We start from the raw sequence: 24,541 nt of genomic DNA, 5'->3' as shown, positions 1-24,541 counted from the left end.
GTCCCTTACTGGATCTGGTCTGTAACCCTCAGTCGGAGTCTCTGGGTACATGGATATAAAAAGCAGCTGGCATCAAGAGCACACAATTTATCTCTCTCTCCAAACAAATGAAATAGAATCCTTTGAATGAGCAAGGAGTGATATCAATGTGTTTTAGTCTATAGGTACCTTTACAGAAATGTAATTTGGATACTTAAAAATGTGCGTTTAAGCATGCAGTAAGAATATCCTGCAACTATCTTTTATAATGGATTACACTTACAAGTCATAGCTTTACTTTTAAAGTTTTTATTAGAGAAGTTGAAAGTTTCATCTCAGGACTGACAATAACATAATTATCTCTTTTCATTTAAGTTGTTTATAGAATATGTAGAATCAGTTTGTACAAGCATATACAACAACTCAATTGGTGCTTAGTATATTGAAATCAGTAATCTGATTTGATCTAAACTACCAGTTTTCCATGCAGTCTTCTTTTTATCGGCAGCATGGACAAATCCCAAGCAGAATGCTTACATGCACTGTTCTGCAGTATAACTACAGCAAGCTTTGAGAACATGCAAATTAACACTGTAGCAAATTGGTTTTATATCTAACAGACATAAAAAGGTTATTCCTGATATGAAATTCTGAAAATCTGCATAAATATTTTTGTGTAAAATTAAATTAGTTATGTATTTTTATTTTACTAGAACTTGAAGTATCAAGAATGCCCACATAATTCATATACACATATATATATATATAAGTTTCATTATGCTAAAAGTCTGATAATTGATCAAATAATATTCTGTGCCATACAATTAATCAGTATGTACTGGCTAGTAGAATGACTGTGGTCATACAGTAGGTGTTAAAGTCTTAATTGGTGTTTGAATTACATGCAAACATACTTTTAGTAATTCTGTTTACTAATCTTACCACATGGCAACATTGATGTGATTTTCTACAATATTGTGATTTAAAGTGTATAAATATTCTTTACATTTTCACAGTTACAAACTTTTTGCCAATAGCCATTTAAACAATCTTTAAGTTACAATAAACTGTAATAGCTGGGACCTGCAGCAATAGGATCAAATGAAATTTCTGCATCAACCATATATGATGTAAACTTTTCCTAAAGTGTCTAATATACAATTCCTTCAGCCCTGGAGCACTGATTAGTTTTGGCACAAGAACAGTTTATTCGTATCATGTTAACTATTTCAGCAACTTTTACAGGATATTGGCTTCTAACAGACACGATAGAATTGATATGGCACTTGCTAATGACTTAATTTGAAGGAGGAAATATCCTGTACAGTTACTGTTATACTAACAGTGAATTAATTCTGCTGATGAATTTGTAGAGAGCACATTTTCCAATATATGCAGTTTATTTTCAACTACTTACAGTCTGCTTCCTCAAAAATATCTTTGTAGTAAAAAAAATCACCACAAGAGACTATATCCCTATGATAAAACTCATCTCCTTATCAACCTGATTAGGAAATATTTATTATGGTGAAGATCATTATCTAGCAATAAATCTAGGGACTGGTACTAGAAAGTTCTGAGCACTGCTGAGGAGATGCTGAGTATCTAGTTCTCAGTACCTGGTAGGATTGGATCTTAAACAACAAAATACCTATCACGAGAATAAAAATGGTAAATACCATGTTACACTGACTACAGTTCTGGTATCATCTAACATGATGTTAAAATCACAACAACAAAAAAATGGATGCTGGTTTTAAGGCCCTGATCTTGTCATTCCAATGCAGGCAAAATCCATCCATTGAAATGAATGGGAACTTTTCCTCAGAAACAAGTGCAAAGACCTGGGCTTTAAAATGCTCTGTGCCTTTTTTTGGATAGTGTTTTACTTATCAAAGGACACCAGAAAGGAATATTTAACAAAGGAAATCTATTACATTATGATAAAAAGGAAATTCAAAACCTTAAGACTGGCTGTCTATGGCTACACGTTGTTTTAAAAGAAGGGAAAAAGGGAAAAAAATCCTTTCTATCTTCCACAACAGAGTATTACTTTTGCTCTGGTATTTTAAGGTTGCTCAATTTTTTAAATTCAGTTTGCATGCTGGAGTTTCAGACTACTGTTGCTGGCCTGCGGTCCATCTCTGCTTCCAGCTTCACCATCTGCTGCATCTCCTTTGCCTGCAATGCAAAATAAATCACATTTTGTTCCATCATGAAGTACAGCTTGTATTTAAAATCAAGCAAGTCTTGAGGAGGACAGACTATCTCAATGGACTATACCTAGGGAGCAGTGGAGATACAGGTAATTGTTCTCTTCATTCTCAGAGAAACGTCTATGTATTTATCAAACATCAATTGTTATTTTCCTGTTTATGCTTAACAATAAGTAAATTACTTAACACCAGGACATAATTCTTATCTCCTTTTAGGATTCCTGGATCATTTTTCAAAGAAGCCCCATATTTTATGGAGAAAACCATACAGATTCTGACTGCATTGCCTGTGAACTTGCTCCATATTTCAGAAAGTAGATATATGCTATCATTGCTGGCCAGGTTTTGATAGGGGTTACTTACTAAGCTTCCAGAGGTGTTCAGTGAACTCAGTGTAGCTCTACCTGTGATTTGGACCAGTTTTCTTCTGGCCATTGAAAGACAATGACTGGTAAAACACATTGCTGGATTCACTGCTGGCAGAGCTTGCTGACACCTTCCTTAAGGTGGCCCAGCCAACTTTTTTTTTTAAATCTTTTTCTGGCTTGCAGACTTTACCTGTTTCTCTTGGCTGATACCTCAGGATCAGACTACTACAATGTGTATTTACATGCGCCTATCCCTTGAATTCATCTGCAAACTGATGTTGGTGTAGAATGCAGGTGCCCACTTATTATGTGAGGTATCTAACTATGAACGCTGGTCTCTTTTGGTTGCCTCTGGGTTTGCAGATTCACTTTAAGTTGTTATTTTTAACCTATCAAGCACCTTGGACCTTGCCTACTTAAGAGGCTTCTCCCTCTCCTCAGGTAGCAGTGCTGAGGTGGGGCGTAGAGGTTAGTTCGAAGGAGCTTGAGGAAGCACCTTTCCTAATGCATTTTCCAGGATGGCCCTTCCATTTGGAACTCATTCATCAATCCAATCTAAAGGGGTCTGAATGTGTTGATAGTGAGGACATGCTAACCACTCCAGGTTGATAGCCTGGCTCCTATGTGCAGGGCGTGGAGGCAGAGGTATTTTCAGTCATTTTCCCTAGGGTAACTGAGGTTGATCTCATCTGTGCAGGGAGGAGTGGTCACTGGATTTGCTATACTTGACTACAAAAAGCTGTAAAAAGGACCTATTATTTTGAGATGGTAAATGTCTTTAAATTGATAAATAAACTTCTACTCAGGGAGTCTCCCATTTTGTACATGCAAACATATATGGGGCTAAAATAACAAAAATATAGATCTGAAACGGGAAAGAAGTGAGATGCATTTCCTTTTCAAAAGGTAAATGTGTGCTTGCACAGGTGACACAGATGTACCTCTCTTAGAGAATTTAGCCTCTCTTAGAGAAATGTAATATTCACTGTTACATTTTGTGAACTTAAGTAATTGTGATAACACCAAGGGCAAGTGTAATACATATAATGAAAAATAGAACCCTCCTTCCATTTACATGAGTTAAATGTTTGAAATCAATGAAGAAATCATATTAAGATGACAATATGGAAACATAATATTAACAAATGAATCAGTGTGAACAGCCTCTCCTGAAATGTCACTTGTATTTAGTATGGGTATGAATTTGGCAACTGAAAATGAAATTCCGAATAAAATGAAAAATCTTTGTGATAGTTCCTAGTTGTTTCTAAGTGAGCAAAGTATCTGAACACCTTACAATACATCTATCCTTCCAACACCCCTGAGAAATAGGTAAGTACTATTATCCCTATTGTACACATGAGGGATTAGGAGGCTAAAAGCTACATCCTGAAAAAGGAACCTAACCTAATTGCTGCCAAATAATCACTTAGGCACCCAAGCTGAAAAAAATCCTCAACACACTTCCTCAGATGCTGCCTAGCCATGGAGGTGGCTAATATTCATAGGTGCCTAAGTTTTCACCAGGAAAGTTTCCTAGACTAGGAAGCACATGAGTTTTGACAGAGCTGAAAAGTTAAGCACCATAAGGAGTCACAAAAGAGCTATTCCTCCTAGTATCTGCTCAGAGTACACCTCCCAGATTGTCTCACAAAGTACATATCCTGTTTCCTGCAGAAATGCTGCTATAAGAACACACATTTGGGTGCAGGAAATCCACATTAGAATTCCTTCTGTACTTAAGGCTGCAGATGTCTCATTTGAGATGGTCCTGAGTGTTCCAGGTTTTAACCCAGATCAAAACACAAGCAGCACAGACACTTACTAATGCAGTCCTTCCAAGCTATATTGCTGCCCCCTCTGACAGGCTTGGCCCTAGCATGACTGGGCATGTCTACACATGCAATTAATGCTGGTTGGCTTTACTAAGTAGTACATTTACTGTGCAGTAAGTGCTTGCAACATGTAGATGGTGACACTACTGTACAATAGATTAGTCTACTGTGCAGTAAAGTGTCTCATGTAGACACAGCCACTAGCAAGTAACTTGAATGAGTTGGGACAGCATTGTGGTGGACTGAAGAAAGCATGCTTCATGGTTATTTGAAGTGGGACAAAGGACTTTTATGATGTAAGGATCCCAGAACCAAAAACTTTCTCCCAGGAGAATGCAATGTTTGTTTTAAACTCTAAGGGAACTTAAAGATATGTCTTCAATCTCCTTTGAGAGTGCTGTAAACACCAGGGTAAAAGGTTATTCTGCGACAAGCTTCTCATAGGCTAAAAACAGAAGTTTGGTTTAATCCAGGGCTGATTAATCTGAGATTTGATTTGCATAAAAGCAGGCACAGGGACAGTCGTTTACACACACGACTTAAATGGCAACTAACTTGATTTAGCTTTGATGGTTCCAAAGCAAAATGTTAATTTGGGTACTTCACAGGTACTTAATGTACAACAATGGATTTGCCTTCCATACTGTCTGAAATTTGCTGTGAGGCAAAATGCTCACATCTGAATCAAGTTGTCTGTTTTTAGCCCTAATGTCTTCCACTAACACTGTTTCACATTCATTGGGCCAAAGAGAATGGCCATATTGTCTAATGGTTTGAGCACTCATCTAAGGGGATGCCTGGGTGCTATCCCTGAAATTTAATGAATATTTAAGTGTTTTACATTCATAGTAGAGCAGTCCATGTCTCCATTTTCCTTAGCTGAGATTGCTTGTGCTAAACTATAGAGTTAGTTTAACAACTTGATTATTTCATGAAAAGCTGCAATGGAAGAGAGTAAAACAATCCCACTCCTTAATATCCTGTAGTCTGAGACCTGGGTAGTTTCCAGGGAAGTGTGGAATCTAGTACCCACAGACAGAGTAGGAATTTGCATCTGGGTCTCCTACATTTAGTAAAGAAGATTAGCTATTGGAATACTGGATAGCAGGGGATGAACACTATTGTGGGCCCTTCCTGGAGAGAAAGCATTGGTTTAGATGGCTTGGGTGGCATTCTTTCCCCTTACTGGTCATTCAATGACTAACGGGGAATGGGGGGAGAGACAGAGAGCCTTTCCATATATTGCCCCTATTAGCTGAGTGGCTAGGATATTAAATTAGGAAGCTGAGAACCTGAATTGTAGGTTCCCCTCACCCAGAGGAAATCTGACCCTGTCTCTCCCTGAGTTCCTAGAATGGCATTTTAATTTGTAACGACTGCACAGTCAGTGTCTCGTGTAGATGCAGCTCATAACACTTTGCCATATGGCCAAAGTGCCTGGTTTTGCCAGTCTAAGGTCAGATTCAGCCAATGCATCCTCAAGTTAACACACAAACAGAATATTTAGAGATGAGCCTGTTTGAATTCATTAAGCCATGGACTCATAATGCAAGGTGCCAAGTGTCCTTGTCTTTGGTTAGATTTGGGGAAGAACGAAAACTATATACGTGCACCTAGAGAAAAATAGATTTATTTTCCAGACTTTCAAAAAAATGAAGGCCTTGTTTTACATATCTATTTCTAAATAAATATAGATATAGTAAATGTGGTGAGATTAGGAGGAGGTAACAGTAAATTATCAACTGTGGATTTAAGCAGTTTATTTATCCTGGGTAATACTGCACTACTGGTTGTTTAAACTTAAGGAAAATACTTGTTAAGACCTGGGATTAATATGGATTTCATACAAATGATGATTATAAGGAAGCTGTAAAAGAAGAGCTAAATACATAGTAAGTACACTTAATATATTCCTTCTAATGTGCCTTTAAACTGAATTTTGAAGAGCTGGAAGCTTCTTTTCTCAGTCCCTAAAAAGCTATTTCCAGTAGTCTACTCTATTTCTACTATTTTTAGTTTGGCATTAGTTGTATTATTGTTACATTAATATATGTGGAAAATCTGGCTCTACCAGCACTAGCAGTTAGTCAGATGTAAGTCAACACTAAAATACTTTCCTTAATTAGAAGATGCTTCTTACAGACCGTGAGAATTTCAATCATAATTACCAATAATATAAAATAGAAATGAGTCTTTTAAAGTTTCCTATCCAACTTGCTCCGTGATGTCTGAGATGTGAAAGCATAAAATACTGTTACTTTAATGTCAAACTCAAATACTGATTGTATGTAAATATTATTAACATCACATTCACTGTGTTAGTGGTACTTCCCAGGAGTTGCATTTACAAGGAAGTCTCCAATGATAGTGATTTAATTTAGAAGAAAAGCACACTGAAATAATAGCTTGCTTATTATAGATCAATCCTACCTTGTGTTTGAGACACTGCATGACAGGATTTCAAAAGCTGTTTGTACAAAAATAATAATGTCAAAATAGGGTAATACAACAGGACATAAATAAAATGAATGAAAACTGAAGTGAGCTTGAAAAATTAATGCAAGAAAAGTATACATAAAACAAATCAAATTTAGTTCATAATTTATGTTGAAGTATGTTTCTACTCATAACTGCTATTTTGAGGTATCTCAACTTGTTTGATAAGAAAGGGATATTTAAGAGATCAAAAAGTTTGTTACTTAAACTACTACTTTTTTTTAATTCAGTTAACTAGAACACTTATGATCTGTAACCAAGGTTTAGTGCTCTGGGTCTGATTCTGCTCTTGCTCATATTAGTGTGCATCATGAATGAATCCACTGGAGTCAACAGAGTTATGCTAGTGGAAAATGGGTGGCATTAGAATGCGTTTCAGAGCTGTTTATAAGAAACAAGGCAGCACTCACTCTGAGCAATTCCAAGCAAAACAACTAACAACAATGCAGCTGTAGAGTTGAAAAATCAAGTACTCACAAGTAAGGAATGGTAGAATTTAGGTTAAAAGCTCAGCCCTAACTATGCTGTCTTGGAATGGTGTTTTTGGCCAGAGGCAAAGCCTCCTGGGCTAGAGACAGACATTCAAAAAGCCTGAGCCTGAATTGATTCAATCTTTGCAGGTTAGTCTAACCTGCAGAAACTGAACCAATTTGCAAGTAGACATCACTTTTGATTCAGAAAATGCAGGCACATGCCTGCAGTGACTTAGGCTAGAAGCCAGGGGGTGCTAGAGCAAGCCCTCCCTTCCCTTCCACAATGCTAAGCAAAGAGGGGGTTGTGGCCAGGCCCTGGCAGGACGCTATGACTAGGGAGGGGTTTAAACCCCCACCCTGACCTGCACAGTCCCCAGCTGGGGTCTGCCTGGAGGGGGAGGTGGAAGCAGCCCTTGCCAGGCTTTCCCCACTCCCTGCTCGCTGCTCAAGGGGCAGGGAGTGTTGCCAACCCCCAGCTAGCACTCCGAGACAAAGGGCAGGTGAGGAGGGAGAGCTGCTTGTGTGAACTGCATGCATCTGTTGATGATACTGAGTTTTTCAATCTCCCTCTCCCTGCTTCTTCATACTGTGTGCAGCAAGCTGACAGTCACTGCATTCATTGCAAACCAGGTAATTTCTCACACCTCACTCTGTCCCCTGTTGAACACTGACAGCAAGCCAGCAGCCAGTAGGGAGCTTATCAGAACACAAAACTTATCAGCCCATCAAGAGAACAACGCCTCTCTTTCATTAGTTCAATCTTCTTAAACAGCTCATCGCAAAGCATTTTTAAGGAAGAACGAGGGACATTACCAGCTGACCTGTTGATTAACTCCCAAAAAGCCCTAAGCGGACACTGTTCTGTCTGCCTATGTTCCACTGACATTGGAGACACACTCATACAGACATCTCTCAGCATGAGCTAGCATGGGAGTGGTGTGACCCTGATCAGATGCTGGCTGGGGTCTGGGTTGCTGGGGTCCATGCTGTGGGAGAGGGGGGATCCCTGGTCAAGCAGCAAGTGGCAAAGGGGGGAGGGCCAAGAGGGAAGCCAGGCAGATGCTGCTGTCTCCACCTCCTTCTCAGCCAGCCAGAGCTCTGGCTAGGGAGCACAGTGGCAGGGCCAGCCCTGCTATCTGCAGCAGACAGCTCAGCCCGGCCCAGCCCAGCTCAGGGCTGAAAAGAATGCTGGGATGATAGGTGACTCTGATTTAACTTAAACCAGAAAGGGGTCTGGGGGACAAATTCTATAAACCAGTTTGACCCAAATCAGTTAAGTCTGATACTACATTCAACCAGATTTATCTTAAATTAGTTTCGGCCATTTTGAAACTGTCTTATGTGCATTGAATTTATGTTGTTTCATGTTTAAACCAGTTTCTGATCACTTAAACTGGTTTATGTGTAACTTCTGTCCCTAGCCCTGAAGTTAACAGAGAAACTCCCACTGATCACAGTGGACTTTGGATCAGCCCCACAGTATCTTTAGATCACTATACACTAGGTTTTGCCAACTAGTACAATTTATGCAACATTGGATTATGGTCAGACTCCAGAAGAGCTACTGCAGCTTGATTATCTATTTTTCTCAATGTGTGCGTTCTCTGCCCTGCCATTGTGTGGGTATGCTGGACATGGCAAGAGTTGGATGTTAATTTGTGCTGGTAAGGACAAGAAACATGTAGGGCAGAAACTCTTGTGGAGGAATTTAAAGACAGAAGGATACAATATTGGAAGACTGCTAGAGATTCCTCCTGTTGGCCAAAAAGTAGGTGAAGCTGGTTGACATGGGGTTGGTGTGTTGAGGTGTGCTGAGTGGCATGCGAATGAAGCATACCAGCTGCTGGAGATCCTATCAAGTCACAGTTAAAATTTTAGGCTGCCATCCTCCAGTGGAAAAGCTTGAAAGAGGACAGGGAGCAGCTCAGGGAACACAGGACTCCCTGCTGGCAACAGAAACATGTGAATGACACCACTCTTGGGTTGCTGCACCATGAAGTATGTGATTTCTGAAACTGAACTGAAAGTTCAAAAAATAAATTCCTAACTCTTGAAGGTGACAGCAGTTAAATGCAACCTGTCTTCTCTCTCACCTTGCTCAGTTTGTGCTTCTGCAGTACAGCTTTGAGTATCTTCACTGTTGGCATTCATACTACACATCGGTTTGGGTGATAATTATGGCTGTGCTGGTTCCTTCTTTCACCAAGGAAACCACTAAGGATGAGATTTGATTTTTCCTTTCCCAGATGAGTAGGTGGCCAGTTTTTTTAGAAGTTATTTTTTGTCACCAGTAGAAGGTAATGGAGTATTGTGTAATTTTAGTAATAGGTTAGACAAGGATTTGGGAATGTTTGAATAGGGATAATCCTGCCTCGGGTAGGGCTTTGGACTAGATGACCTTCAAAAGTCCTTTCCAGCCCTGCTTTTCTATGATTCTATGATTTCAATTAAGGGATGGACGGCAACCTGGCATAAAACCCTACATACTAAAATGGAATCCAAATATTTTTGACAGTCTGAGTGCTTTTGCAATCAGGAAAGGAAACAGAGGTGCCAAAGCACTGAGACAGACTTTTTCTGAGATATTTTCTAAGGGAACTGAAAAGGGATGTTCAGGAATTCTGAGAGGTGTCCTTCCAGACAATCGCTGGATGATTAGATGAGCCATACCTGAATTCCATGCTAACTGAAGTCCTTCCAACCTTATATTTCAACTTCAAAACAGATGGCTGCCTCCAAAAAAGGGTTATTTATCTAACTTCAATAATAATTTCCATTCAAAAGAACTATGAGTGGAACTTGGTGATTGTTTTTACTATGTTTTAGATCATGTTTCTTTCAAGCCTTTTAAATAAAATACCTGCTCGTTCTGCTTCTCCAGAATTTCTAGATGCTCAAGCTGAACCTTTTTCAGTTGATCCATTTCTTTTGACTGCTTCATTGCCAGCTATACGGAAGATAAGATAATATAGGTGAAATGTAACATGACTATTAAAACAAAGCAGACACGTAGTTTTCAAAACTATTATGTATTAGACGGTGGCTTGAGACCGCCACAAAACTTTGGATGGAGGTACAGCCCCTGATCCTGGCTGTTTACAATTTAACAAGTCTAAAATATACACAACAGCACACTGCTTTAATGTAAAAATATGCTGTATAGGTGTACCATACTTTGCACATATTTTAAAAAAAAATTAAGTTATGTTTAAATGTATATGCTACAATAAAGTAATGATACATAATCCTTTTTACAGAGGCACTTCTCAACTCAGGTAAATAAAAGGGTGAGCAAATGTTGGTATGAAGCACTTAATAACTACAGTTAGGAGTTCAGACATAAACCCTGTGTTAGCTTAGGATGTGGAGAGACCTTGGAATCCAGTTTGAAAATGATTCCAGTCTCTAGCTCCCCAAGCCTGTAGCACTCAAGAACGACACTGAGAGAAAGTCACTAAGGGGAAAATGAACTTTTAAAATCTTTTTGCCAAGGCCGAGGGTAAGTTATGCGAACAGCAAGGTTTCTATCCTAGTATTACATATCCACCAGGTTCTGGTTGCTGATCAAAAATATACTTACCCGCTTCCTCTCCTCCAGAAACTTTTTTGTGTTGCTGCTGTTCAATTCCCTTACTCGCCTAAAAAAAAATATTTTGTCCATGAAGACTTATTAAAAACCATACATAATAAATCCAAGTCAAGAATAAGGAGCTGAATCACTTGAAGAATTATTCTGTTACATTTGTGAACTGCCTTGAACTGCGGGTAGCAACTGAAGAGCACTACTCTGACTCCAGGTTTTTACATACTATATTTGATATTTCTGGAAATTTTGGATGCTATGACTATGGAGGTTAGAAGCAAGAGACCAACTGTGTTGTGAGCTCACTTCTCTGATCCTGACTGTAGAGTGACCCATTTAACTTTGGAATTTGTTTTATTAATCAGTGTAATTTCCCATTGTACACTGCTTCTTAAAAGTGTTGTTCTATAATCTTTTGTATTTACCATTGCCTAAAAGCACATTCTGAAATGATTAAAGATTATTCTTGTTATCAAAAATAAAAAGATATTTTAAACAATGCTATAAAGTGTCCTTGTAGTTGTCACATGAAAACTATGTTAGGAATATTTACATATAATATGTATTTGTGAAAGGCCTTTTATAGCAAGAATCCTAAGGTGCTATAATTCCAAGGATGGAATTGGACCAACTGCAAAAGCTTAAAAAATAGCAGTGTCTTCCATCCTGGTTTTAAGCCTAGGCTCATAATATGTATTCTGAATATCATTACCGTAAGGGTTATATAAACTTGGGCCAGGATCATCACCCAGGGCTGTGGCAACTGCCGTCTCCAGTCTATGCAGTAAATCTGTAAAGCTCCCACTGAGTTCACTCAGTAGGAACAAGTTCAAGCCATCAGGCCAAAATAGACCAATGTAGGGGGGAATATAAGGAGAAAATGTTCAACTAGATGGCGAGTCCAAAGCCCTGGGGAAGCCTTGAAATCTCAATGAAAATCAGCACGTAAACAGAATTTCAATCTGAGGGAGAAGGGTAAGAATTTTAGATAGATACAGTGCAGCCTAAAATCTCGGAAAAAATGCAGGCACTGAAGTCTATGCCATGGGTTCCCTAAATCTGGAGCTGAAAAGCAGGGATGGCACAGATATGCTCTGTGTTTGTGCCCCACAAACCCAGAGCAAAGCTGAAATGACACAACTTAGAGTAGAGTAGAGGAACAATGGCCAGGCTTCTAAATATCAGTCAGTGCAATGTGAAGGAGAGAGCTTCAGTTTAAGTTGGAGTGGAAATGGGGGAAACAAATGTGTGCTATTTCACTGTCATCAGAGAACAACTCCATCTGATATATTCCTTTTAACCTCTGTTGTTACCTTTCTTCCCCACACAGACCTCTCCGTTACTAACCTTACTCCGATTACCCTGTGGTCTACTTCACATTCACGTTATTAGTGGACAGGAGAGAAAAGCAACAGTGGGTGTCTCTACACATGCAATTAATGTGAATCAATAAACTCTGGAGCAGTTTGAGCCTAAGTAAACTACCCCTGGGCACAACATCTACACATGTGCCCAGGACAGCAGCAATTTGAGCCGGGGCAGAGTAAACCCGGCCTGGCAGGGGACACAGGGGGTCAGCCCCTGGCTCCGGGTGGTGGCATCGGGCAGCAGAGGGACTGGCTGGGGCACGAGGCTGCTTAAAGTGTGGAGCTGTGTGGCAGGAGCCTGACCCACAACTGACTGGACTGACCAAGTGCAATTTACGCCCATGGTCAGCATCTATATGTGAATTTAATCATAGTAAATTACCCTGGCATAAAGACAGTACTGTCCCCAGCAGTACTATCTTACTACAGTGTAAATTAGTTTACTGCAGCCAAATGCTGTCGGATGTGTAGATGGTGACGTTTTACTGCACAGTTAATTAGGCTACTCCGCAGTAAAGTGCATGTGTAGACGCGGCCAGTACGTCCTTCTAGTGGATCAACTTCCCTTTCCTCTCCTGCTCTTCTGATCTCGAGATTAATGCCAATTCACATCCAAATCTCAGCACTGATTTTTTCAGTACATTTCTAATACTACGGAAAAAGATCTGAAGTAAGATATACTGCACAACATTTTAAGGAGAAAATGGGCCAGTGTGTAAACCTAAGGCCTTATAACTAGAAACACTTAAACAAATGCCTATCTCAGTCCATGTGAGTAGCCGCACTGCAATCAGTGGCACTACTCACAAGTCTAAATTTAAGCCGCTGTCACTTTCCAAGATCATGACATGAATTAAAATAAAAAAGTAATAACCCTTATCTAGAAACAACCATCTAATACATTCAGTATAACAACTGGACAGAAACATAAGTCATTTTCCATACAGAACATACCTTAAACAGTGTGGGCACCCAGCAGTCAATGACATATTGTCTCACACAGACTGAACTGACACTTACCTCTCTCTTTCAGCTTTATTTTTGATAGATTTATCTTGACTTATGGCTTTGCTGTTTTCCATAGAAATTTTGGCCTGGTTGGCACGCATGTCCTTGCTTTCCCTAGGTAAAACCAAACAGAATCATTATAAACTGAATTGTGATCATTAATGGTTGTTAGTTTCTTGATTCTTAGGGCTAATGTCCTTGTAGTATTAAAGTGTAAAGAACATGCTATACAAAAATTATCTTCTTCCAATTAGACTGTACGTTGTTTGAACGTGCAGTTAGCAATCTTGCATAGTCCTAGAGAACATAATTTGAATAGTTTAAAGCATTTTTACACTTTGAATAAAATAGACTATAAAAAACACAGCCTTGTCTCTACAGCATATAACATTTGACTGAATAGGAGCTATTATCAGCAATTTGGGAAATGTGACCTGCCTTTTAAAACTTCACAATACATTACAAAAACTCTCTGTTGAGAATATGACTAATGTGAAAAATATTAACCCATGCTCATCTTGGCATATCTGACTGCCTTAGTTTTGTGGTTTGGGATTGTAGCTTCATTTAGCATTGGACTAAGTTACAGAAAACACATAATGATTACAGCAGCATAGATGACAAAAACTGACATGAAAAAGTGGTCATCATGCAAACAACTTTTCTCACACTGAGGTTGATGGGAATCTTGTCAGTGAGCCAGTGCAGAGTAGTTTTGAAAAACCTGCCTAGATCTTCAAGGCTCCTATTCCACCCATAGAAGACAAAGACTACTTGTAGTTGTTACATTTTTAATTTGTCTGCTTTAATAGTAACTAATATTTATATTGTGGTAACACCACTCCCCCAAAGGCTCAATCAGAGGTTGGTTCTGTACAAGCCAGTTAAAACTCCTCCTCTCCAAAGTCTATAATCCAATCTTTAATAGTTCTATAATTCACTCAAGGATTTCTTTGCTTTTCTTTAATGCCTCCAACTGGAGCATTTCAAAGTACTGCAAACAAAAACCAATTAAGTTTTTCACTACCTCAGAAAGGTAAGCACTTTTCCCCTCATGAATTGTACAAGGAGCCTGGGCACCTAACACAGGGTTCTGGATTTCACTCTGGGTGGGGTGGGGAGGCACATTTGAAAGTTAAGCATCACAGCACTCAGAGCTGTTGTGCCCAGGTTCCTTCCCAGATCTAACCCTTAGTACAGCAGCAATGAAAATGAGTATATGTTATTAACTCATTTAATTATTTTGAACAACACAGAAAAAGAAGAGTACTGTATTTACTCAAATCCAAGACAAGGCTCCCCCCTCCTCCATTTAACATGAGGGAAAAAGCCCTTTGTCTTAGATTTAAGTAAAGGCAGCATGGATGCAGGCAGCAGAGATCAGGCAGCAAAGTGGCTTATTACTTACCCTGGCTCCAGCAGGGTCTAACCCTGCTCCAGCTCAGGATATGGAGCATGTGGTTGCTCCAGCCTGCTAACAGTTGTTATGGCAGTGGCAGCTCCAGCTGGGCTTTGGAGTTTGGACTGGAGCTACTGGAGTCATGCTGGAGTTGGACAGTAAACGCTGGGGTCGGGGAGGTGAAGGCAGGTGGGAGGGCAGACAGGGGGCCTGAGACTAGGGGGGCATACAGCAGAGGGGCAGGCACCGGGAATGGCACAGGTGCCAGAGGCACAGACAGCAGCAGGGAGGGGGCAGACAGCGGGGGCGAGGTAAGCGGTAGGGGTGAAAAGGGCAGGGCTCTGACTGATTGACCATCCCACTTCCCCCACCTGCCCTCCTGCCAATGCTTTCTCTGCTGCAGCAATGGGGAGATGACAAGTTCAAGACAACCCTCCAATAATTAGATTCAAATACACGGAAAATTGTAACAAATTAATATTTTTTCTATGCAGAGAATCTGATTATTGGGGGGGGGGTCATCTTAAATTCAGAGTTGTGCTGGTTTGGGTAAATATGGTATGTTTTTAGATTCATAGACATCAAGGGCTGAACGGGACCTTGCAAGATCATTGAGTCCAGCCCCCCTACCATAGGCAGGAAGTCTGCTGGGGTCAAATGATTCCATTAAATCCAATTATATGTTATGCCACTTAGTGCCACTTGGTGCATTCTAAATAGCATTTCTCGACCTGGAGCTGCTATTGATTCCTAGTATTAAGACTACACTTGCTTTTCTCTGAATCATTACGAACAAGTTAGTATGCCTTGCTAATCACACTAACTGCATCATAATGGCTACATATGCACATTTTGATCATAATGGCTTTCCAGTTCCTAAAGTGCTCAAACTATCTAATTCACCTTGAGCCAGAGGCTGGTGGGCTTTCTGGGAACATTTAAAATTCTCCTCTATCCAGAAGTTGGGTGACAAGCAGGGATCCTGGTTTTCTCTGATATAAAAAAAAAAAATCCCAATTTTCAGATTTAAAAAAGTAACCCCAAATTCACATTTTCCCATGATCAAAATGGAACACCACTAACATATAGATATTATTATGCATTATATATATATATATATATATATATAAATAAATTGTTTCATTTTGATCACAGAAAAATGTGGATTTGGGGTTACTTTTTTTTTTATCTGAAAATTGGGAACTTTTTTTAATCAAAGAAAACCAGGATCCCTGCGATTCAGTGGCCATCTTCAGATTATTGTTATTAACATTTGTGTTGTCTGCTTTTATCCTTTGAATACAAGCTTGAGCTGTAACTGCTTTTCTCAAGAGACAGAGTGGGAAACTATCTATTCTACAGAATAGCTACATCATTTCACATTACTGATCTTCCTACAACCATTCTGTAAACTGTCCAGAGAGCCATGTAGCATCAGCTTTATTGCTCCAGTTAATGGACAGAGAAGCTGAGAAAATAGAATTTTTTAGAGTATTGTCAATAACCCATTCCTTTCTCAAGTCAGTCCTTTATTTCCCTGTGGCTTGCCAAGTGGACGTAGAGGTTTGTGCACATATCTTATACAAAACAGTTACAAATGATGAATGTGAAGCTCTTCTGGGCATTATCATCAATATTTCATATTCAAAAACCTTCCAGATATCCATAGGCCTAACATGATTTTAAATTTGTCTAATGGAAAAAATTCTCTAATTTACATAGTAGGTGGTTGGATAAAAATCCCCATATAAGAGAAAGCACTAACTAACTGAAAGGATTTTGAAGGTGGTTACTGATTGGGACGGCACAGAATAAACATTATTTAATGCCTATCAACGAACAATAATCAAGGCACAGTACTCAGTATCTCTGAAAAATCACATCAACACTTAGAATGTTATGGAACATATTTAAATAATTTAAATGAAACCTGGTATTAAAAACCTATTTATAAATACAACCCAGAGTCTTTTAAATAATATAACAATGAAAACATTTTAAGGGTAAAGATAAGAACCATTAGAAAAAGCCGAAGAAAGCAAATTTCTGTCTGTCTTGATGACATTTTTCATGGTTGAAATAACATCTGATCACAGTGATATTTTTGGCCTAATACAGATATGAGAACAAGTAAAGTAGGTACATAAATGAAAGTAAAGACAATTTCAACAGAGATTAGGAATGAAAAAAAAAAAAACCCTATACATTCATACAATGGACCAGAAATCATTACAATGAATCACAAAACCCAAAGAAGAGCAAGATTTTTGAGAGCCAAGTAATTGTAGTTTTTCTGTGCTGTTATTGCTCAGGAATAAATTTAAAGCATCTCAGGTGTTGCCTTGGTTAGGATATTTTAAATAATGTTTTTGTAATTCATTTCATAATACGTTGAATGCTATTAGATGAATATATATTGTAAGACAGTTGACTATATGGGCTAATTCAGAAGTAATATAATGAATGAGCCCTGTAGAATATTTCATGGAGACAATCTGATATTGAATAAAAGACATGAATCTCACCCATGATGTTAACATTACATGCTGCTGTGTTTAGCAATTTTAAGAAAGAAAAAATTTCATTCAGCTTCTTTAGATGTGAAGTTATTTAAGTTTTTTGGGCTTCTTACCAGAAAACCACCTAGCATTTAACAATGATAGTAAATCTATGTAGCTGTGGACAGCCTCATATCACAGCCTGTGGAATGAGATAGTTCTTCCACTCTTTTTTCGTATGTGTAACAATTAGGGCTGTGCGAAGCTTCGGCAGCTGATTCGATTCAGAAGAGATTCGGCTCAATTTGGCAACCGAATCTCCAAATCCAAGTCGAATTGGGAGACCTATTAAACGATTTGAATCAACTTGGAAGCCTCTGAATTGATTCAGAAAAGATTCGGAAGGCAGACATGCAGGAAACAGAAACTGAGAAGAGAGGAGAGAAGGTGGAAAAGACTGCTCTGATATTGACATCTGCAGCTGGCCAGTGACTGTGATCATTCCCTGAGTTCCCTTCCAATCACAGTGCTCTGGGGCAGGGACATAGAAACAACATATAAGGCTGTGTCTGAAGTGATCTGTGCCTGTTTTGAGCTCTCTCTCTTGGACCAGCAGCGTCTCAAAGGCTCTGGCTTGCTATACAGTCTCTTGGTAGCTACTAGTAGCTAGCTAGTCTCTCTCTCTTATTCTGTGTTTTCCCTGACTGTCATATCACGGTGCACTGCAGGAAAGCACAACATATATTATAGACGCATACAAATTTTGCAGCACACCAAGCATTATGAAGCCTGCTGGAAAGACAGGTGCCAGGTCTTCTGGCAGGGGAGGGAGAGGGCGCAGAGGGAGAGCTGCAAGTTCCACCCCACTTCCCCCAAACATAGATGCACCTTCTTTCCTAGCAGCGATGAGTCATCTGCTGCTAGTGGGAGCAAGGAGGTGGGAGCAGTGTCTGCACCTGTACCACCTTCACTAACACCAGCAATAACCACCAGCACCAGCATGACAGTCTCCACTCCAATTTAAGTTCCCAGTGTGACCCTTCCCATGCCAGAAGAGAAGCTGGATCTGGAAGCAGTGGAGCTGAGTGCTATAGCAAAGGAAATTCTCGGGAAGGAAGGGGAATCTGAATTTGTGCTCCATACCCCTCAAAGTTCCCCTAAAGGCAGGTCTCTTCTGAAAGGCACTTCAGAGGATGTTGTGGGGGCAGGTGGCTCAGCTCCTCCTGTTGTTGTGCCTCTGCTGGGTGAGGAGGGAGATAAGGCAGGATCCCCACGTGCAACCCAGAAGCAGGTGGGTAGTGCAGTGTGGGATCATTTTGAGGTGGCAGGTGATCCCAGGTATGATACCTGCCAGCACTGCTGAAAGCAGACTAGCTGGGGCAAGGATGAGAAACATTTCACCACCACAGTGATGCTACTACATTTCAGGAGACACTACCCCCTTGCCCTTGCTGCTCCTCAGCCTGGCACCAGTGGGAGCATGCCCAAAAAGAAGTTCCCCTCTCGCTCCAAAGCCCCCAGCCCCAAGAAGCAGAGGCAGGCCACCCTGGACCAGTGGGGAGAAAGTGGAGACAAAGCGGGATACGTTGCCAAGGCGTGTGAGGTCACTCAGAGCATTGGAGAGATGCTTGCTCTGGTTGGCCAGCCCTTCTCCTTTGTTGAGTGTCCAGGGTTCAGGCAGCTCATGGTGCTCGTGGCCCCATCCTACCAAGTGCCCTCATGCACCACCTTTAGCAGGACGGTGGTACCCTCTCTGTATGAGGCATGGAGAGAGTACTTGAGGGAGGAGCTGCAGAAGGCAGGGCCGCAGGTAGCTTTGCCACTTCACCTCAGACATCTGGAGCAGCCTGGGTGGAGATCATGCCTACCTCTCCCTTACAGGGCAATGGTGCAATCTGTCAGGGCATCAGTGGGCTCTTGTTCAAGCAGAGGTGATGGATGGTGACATACAGCAAAGGAGATCATGGTGGCCATGAACCGCATGGTACAGGGGTGGCTCGTTGTGCAAGGTGAGCTCACCTGGGGGATCATGGTTACTGACAACAGGGCCAATACGGTGAAGGCGGTGTGTGATGCCAACTTTGTTGGCATCTGCTGTATGGCACACAAGTTCCACCTTATAGTCAGGGATGCCTTGGAGGGGAACAGGGCTCCCAGTGATGGTACTGTCACTACCGCTACAAGCCAGCTCATTTCGAAATGCAGGAAGGTGGTGGGATACTTCCACTGGATCATCAAGGGGGTCAAGATGCTGTTGGACAAGCAAGCAGAGCTGAGCATCCTGCAGGACAAAATTATGCAGGATATGGAGACTCAGTGGAACTCCACATACCTGATGCTTGAAAAGCTGGTTGAGCAACAGAAGGCCATCCATGAGATGTCCTTGGTCGGGGAGATTGGGATCAGTGGCCCCCTTAACAGAGTTGAATGGGATACCATCTCCCAGATCTTGGTGGTCCTCAAGCCATTCCTTGAGACCACCAAGATCCTCAATGCTGGCGATGCCCACCTTAACCAGGTGATCCCCATAAGCAGCTGAAGGAGGGCACCAAGAAATGGCTGGATCTGTTGTGGTCCAGTATGGTGCACATGCTGGTGGGTATGTGTGACCCGAGGGTGAAGGGGAGCATCTGCAGCAGCAAAACCCTTGATTACTGGACGGAGGTGCTGGTGAACCTTAAGAAGGCAGAGCCAGGGGTACATGGAAGAGGTGGATCCACTTTTCCGTGCCAGCACTCCAAGCACCAGCCAATCTCCTCCACCATAGCCACTGGCAATGTGGGCCAAGGGCATGGCTTCAATGTTGGGGTTCAGAGGCAGTAGACCCCACCATCCAGCCGCTAACTTGGAGGCCTTGGTGGCTACCTATCTTGCTGAGAATGTGGAGCCACTATACTGTGACCCCTTGGCCTATTGAGCAACCCACAGTCAGGTGTGGCAGGATCTGGCCCTGGTTGCCCGGGAACACCTGTCCTGTCCACCAACCAGTATTCCAAGCAAGAGGGTGTTCAGCATTGCTGGTGATGTTGTGATAGCCCACCAGACCTAGCTGGATCCTGGTTTCATGGAGCAGCTGGTGTTCCTGAAGGTGAACCTTCCACTGCTGGGGTTCCCCAAGTTCCACATCAAGATGGAGTGAGTGCCACCCGCATCACTCTGCACCTATTTGCTTTTTTTAGTTGCTTTCTGAACCATTTAATGCCCTGCTCTCAGAGCTGGAGGTGGCAGTTAAATTTATCACCAGCCAGCAGGGGAAGAACATTTCCCTGCTGAGCTCCTGTGCCAGGATGAACTTGAAGGTATGAGCTGGGGCTATGGGGAAGGAGGAGGCACCAGGTCCTGGACATGACCTAAAACTGCACCTTGCTAGTGGCACGGCAGCTCCACGGAATGCCAAGATTGCTAACTTCCTTGGTGAAAGGTGGGTAGGGGGCACCTGATAACCTCCAGCCCCCACATGTATGCACAGTCCTGGCTGGGGAAAAGCTCAGACCTGTAAGATCTTTGAGAGGCCTGAGGTTTACTGGTTGCAGTGGAGTTGTAAGGGTGAGAACAGGCAGGCGGCTCAGATTCGACCTGAGGTACCCTTGACTGGTCCATGCTGGGGCCAGGACCCAAAGGGGGGCGGTGTCAAAGGGCCAGGGCCAGGGCCCACCGTGGGGAATGCTCAGAGCAAGAGGCTCGGGATACCTACTGGCCTGAAGGTGAGGCCAGGGCCTAAGGGGGAGCCAGGGAGGGGACCACAGCTGGATGGGGTGAAGGATGCAATCTGTGAAGCATAGGCTGCAGTCTAGGGAAGGTACGGAGCTGCAGAATGGATGTCACTCCTAGACATCAGGGCCCTAAATGGGCAGCCTCCTGCCTGGTTAACATCTTAATCAGTTTTCCATCAAGGCATGGTAGGAAAAGAGGGGCAGGTGGCTGGCCCAGAAACAGGTGGGTGGGCTAAGATCTAACCGGCACTGGGAAGGTCCCCTGTTACAGGTTAATATCCCTGTTGCATTCATCCCACTCTGCCTTAACATGCACAAGACAGACAAGGTTCTTTGGGGCAATCTGATACCTTTTATTAGATCAACTGAATAGTTGGAGAAATATATCTTAGCAAGCTTTGGGGTTTAAAAACCCTTCATCAGTCTGAGGAAGCATCTGCAGTTAGTGTGTGTGCTCTTCCTGGATGGAATGAATAGTAAAGAAGCCAGAAGCTGGGCTGCAGGGAAGAAAGCCAGTCAGTGAAAATGTAAATTGAGGCATCAGGCGGTGAGAGACAGGCGGGGCGGGGGTGGGTGGGGGGAGAGAGAGGAAAGCGGGATGTAGCAGGTAAAACTAGAGAGGTACCTGGAGAGTCAGATGTTAGGCAGGTTATAGTGTGTCATAAATGAAATATCTATATTAAGTCCATGATTTTTTATATCCAGTAGATTTATGAAGTGAAGTTTGTAGGCTTGTCTACAAAAGGTGTTTTGTAAATTCCCTTTGAGGATCAGGACTGAGAGATTTCGGAGGGAGTGGTTTTCATGTGAAAAATGTGCCTGCACTGGTAATTGGGTATTCTTGTCTTTAATAGATGTGCAGTGTGCATTCAGTCTGGTGCGCAGTTGTTGTTTGGTCTCTCCTACGTATTTCCCATCGAGGCATTTGGTGCACTGCATGAGATACATTACATTTCTGGAGGTGCAGGTGTAAGATCCAGGAATGGTGATGGTTGTATTGTGGGGTGTAGTAATTGTGCGGGTACTGGAGATATGTTGATAGGTTTTGCATTTCTTGTCATGGCATGGTCTGGATCCATATTTTGGGCTGTAGGAAGTTTGCTTCTGGTGATGAAGTTAGCGAGGTTCGGTGCTTGTTTGAATTTACAAAACACTTTTCACAGACGAGCCTATGAACTTCACTTCATCAACCTCCTAGATGCAAAAACTCATGGACTCAGAATAGGCATTGGATTTCTGACACACTATAACCTGCCTGCCACCTGTCTCTCCAGGTACCTCTCCACTTTTACCTGCTACATCCCCCTTTCCCCTCCCCCTCAGCCTCTCTCTTACCCTCTGATGCCTCAATTTACATTTTCACTGACTGGTTTTCTTGCCTACATACTAGCCTCTGGCTTCGTTATTATTCTTTCCATCCAGGAAGAGCGCACATACCAACTGCAGATGCTTCCTCAGCCTGACGAACGGTTTTTAAACCTGAAAGCTAGCTAAGATACATTTCTCCAACTATTCAGTTGGTCTAATAAAAGATATCATATTGACCCAAAGAACCTTGTCTGCCTATATCCTTAGACCAAACACGGCTACAGCGTACATCCCTTAACACACACAAGTGATACAAGTTTTGATTTCAACAGTTTGAGAGGCACTTTCACAGAAACCCCTGCACCTATCTCCTTGAAACTTGGCAGACTTCATGCCCTCAGAAGGGGCCACCATAGCTTTAGCTGTTTTCATCTGAATCAGCAAAAACATGACAGTTATAGGTATTTTAGTGATTCCCCATTATAGCCTATGGCCGAATCTCTGAATCACTGCTGAATCTCCAAATCTGATTCAGCCGAATCGAATCAGGACAGTGACTCAAATCACCAAATCGAATCACTGTCTCTCCAAATCTGTCAAATCTGAATTGAATACCTTTCGCTTCGCACAGGCCTAGTAACAATGGAAGTTTGTTGTCTCAGGTGTGGGTCCTTGCATTTAGTTGCCTTGGCTAACACGCAAGGGCAGGCAGATCGTTGGCAGTAAATTATCACAGCTCCTTTGAATTCAATGGACATATGATAATTTACACCACATGAGGGATCTACCCATTTATCTCTAAATCCCTCACTTGATAACTTGCTCTGCTACAAAAATAACCCTGTCACCCATGCAAAAGTACTGCACTGGTGGTAGTGCCCTTCTCACCTGTCATGAGATAGCTTTAGCTGCTGTGTTTGTTGCTCATGAGCATTCACCAGCAGTTTTTTCAGTAGCTCACACTGCTGGTTCAAATGTAAATCACGAATTTCCTGCTCTTCGGCACTGTGTGTGTTGATCATTTCTGACCACTCTTTAGTTTGTTGTGCCACAATTTCTTTTACCTGTAGAGATGGAACAAGGACTATTTTGTTAGTGTTTCTCACAACTATAGCACAATTTTAAACACTAATGAGGGTGAAGGCATTTTAAAGTTAATTACAAAAATCAACTAAGCTATGCTAAGTAAAATGACATAAACTAAATTGACATGAAACCACTAAGGTAACTATTGTGTACTATACAAACCGGATGTGAAACAGTAAAACAAACCCTTTCCAGTACACAAAGTAAGCTGTCTAAAACGACTGCTTTATGCTTGCATTTGTATTACGAAACCTCCTTTAACATATGCTTTACAAATTGGCCATGCTTTCCTGGCTGCCATAACATATTATAAAAATCACAAAAAATTAGGGATGTAGAAAATCTAGAGGAGTGGATTTCTCTAAGGGCTTAAATACCAGCTTAGAGTTTGTGGAGGCAGTCTGATATACACAGTCAGTTTACAAAGAAATCCTATATTTAATACATCCTGAATTGGTAGATAGGCTATGTCTATCTTTATCTTATGCTCATTAAGTCAGCACAGAATCTGATGAGTATTCTTTTCTTGCTTAGTTCACAAGATTCACAAGAATAATGAGATTAAAGTTTTAGAAAGTTCCCAAGAGACAATGTGAAGAAGTCTAAATCACCAGAGTTATCATTATAATAGTATACTGCATTCAATGATTTAGACAAGAAGCTAATAGAAAGATTTATTTTATTATCACTTAATAATTATCTATGCTCTTTTGACAAACTACCCTACTTTTCCATTAATGGCGCATACAGAGTGCCTTACAAAAAAACCCATCAATTTTCAGGTAGCCATTTTTTTCAGGTGCTACTATGGAAACTAATAGCTTTTGGGTAGTCTTTTATGGAAGTTAATCCTCTCTCTCTAAACAAGATTGTCATCCTAAAGCACATAATTGAGACTTTGATACCAGCATTTTAAGTAGGTGATCCACAGTAGGATGCAATTAGCTAAACAGGCTCTTTACAAAGAGTGAAAGAAGAGCAGGACTCTGAATACAAGAGAGATCTTCTAAGGACCAGAGCATTTTGAAAGATAACTCATGTTTGGAGTCTACATCAAAGGTCCAAGTAAACAATGGAAGCATTGTGTGTTAGGAACTGGATTCCTAGGGGATGTCAAAAAGGCTTCCTGTCAATTTCAAGCTTGGATAATCTACCTAAAAATTGGGCACACATTTCATTATAATTAAATATATGTCCCACATGAACATGGGC

The 24,541-nt window shown here is 41.3% G+C and overlaps 1 protein-coding gene across 11 annotated transcripts in view; it reads right to left on the bottom strand.

The window, feature by feature from the left end:
* Positions 1-282: 282 nt before the first annotated feature.
* PLCB4 (phospholipase C beta 4) overlaps positions 283-24,541 on the bottom strand; it is a 361,997-nt gene continuing 337,738 nt past the window's right edge. For 5 of the 11 annotated variants that reach the window (XM_025202236.1, XM_025202251.1, XM_025202245.1 and 2 more), the window contains 6 exons: positions 23,132-23,307; positions 13,338-13,439; positions 10,948-11,005; positions 10,228-10,314; positions 6,829-6,865; positions 283-2,160 (listed from right to left, as the gene is read on the bottom strand). In XM_025202236.1, the coding sequence (XP_025058021.1) occupies positions 2,072-2,160; positions 6,829-6,865; positions 10,228-10,314; positions 10,948-11,005; positions 13,338-13,439; positions 23,132-23,307 (549 nt within the window). In that variant the 3' untranslated portion in view covers positions 283-2,071. Of the gene's footprint in view, positions 2,161-6,828; positions 6,866-7,738; positions 9,388-10,227; positions 10,315-10,947; positions 11,006-13,337; positions 13,440-23,131; positions 23,308-24,541 lie in introns of those variants that run through there. The other 6 variants (XR_003093691.1, XR_003093694.1, XM_006015444.3 and 3 more) reach the window with 6 other exon arrangements.

Source organism: Alligator sinensis, unplaced genomic scaffold (genome assembly GCF_000455745.1).
Source record: "Alligator sinensis unplaced genomic scaffold, ASM45574v1 scaffold140_1, whole genome shotgun sequence".
In the NCBI taxonomy this organism is placed as follows: domain Eukaryota; kingdom Metazoa; phylum Chordata; order Crocodylia; family Alligatoridae; genus Alligator; species Alligator sinensis.
Note: the sequence above shows the minus strand (reverse complement) of the source record. Positions and strands in the feature narration are given on the sequence as shown.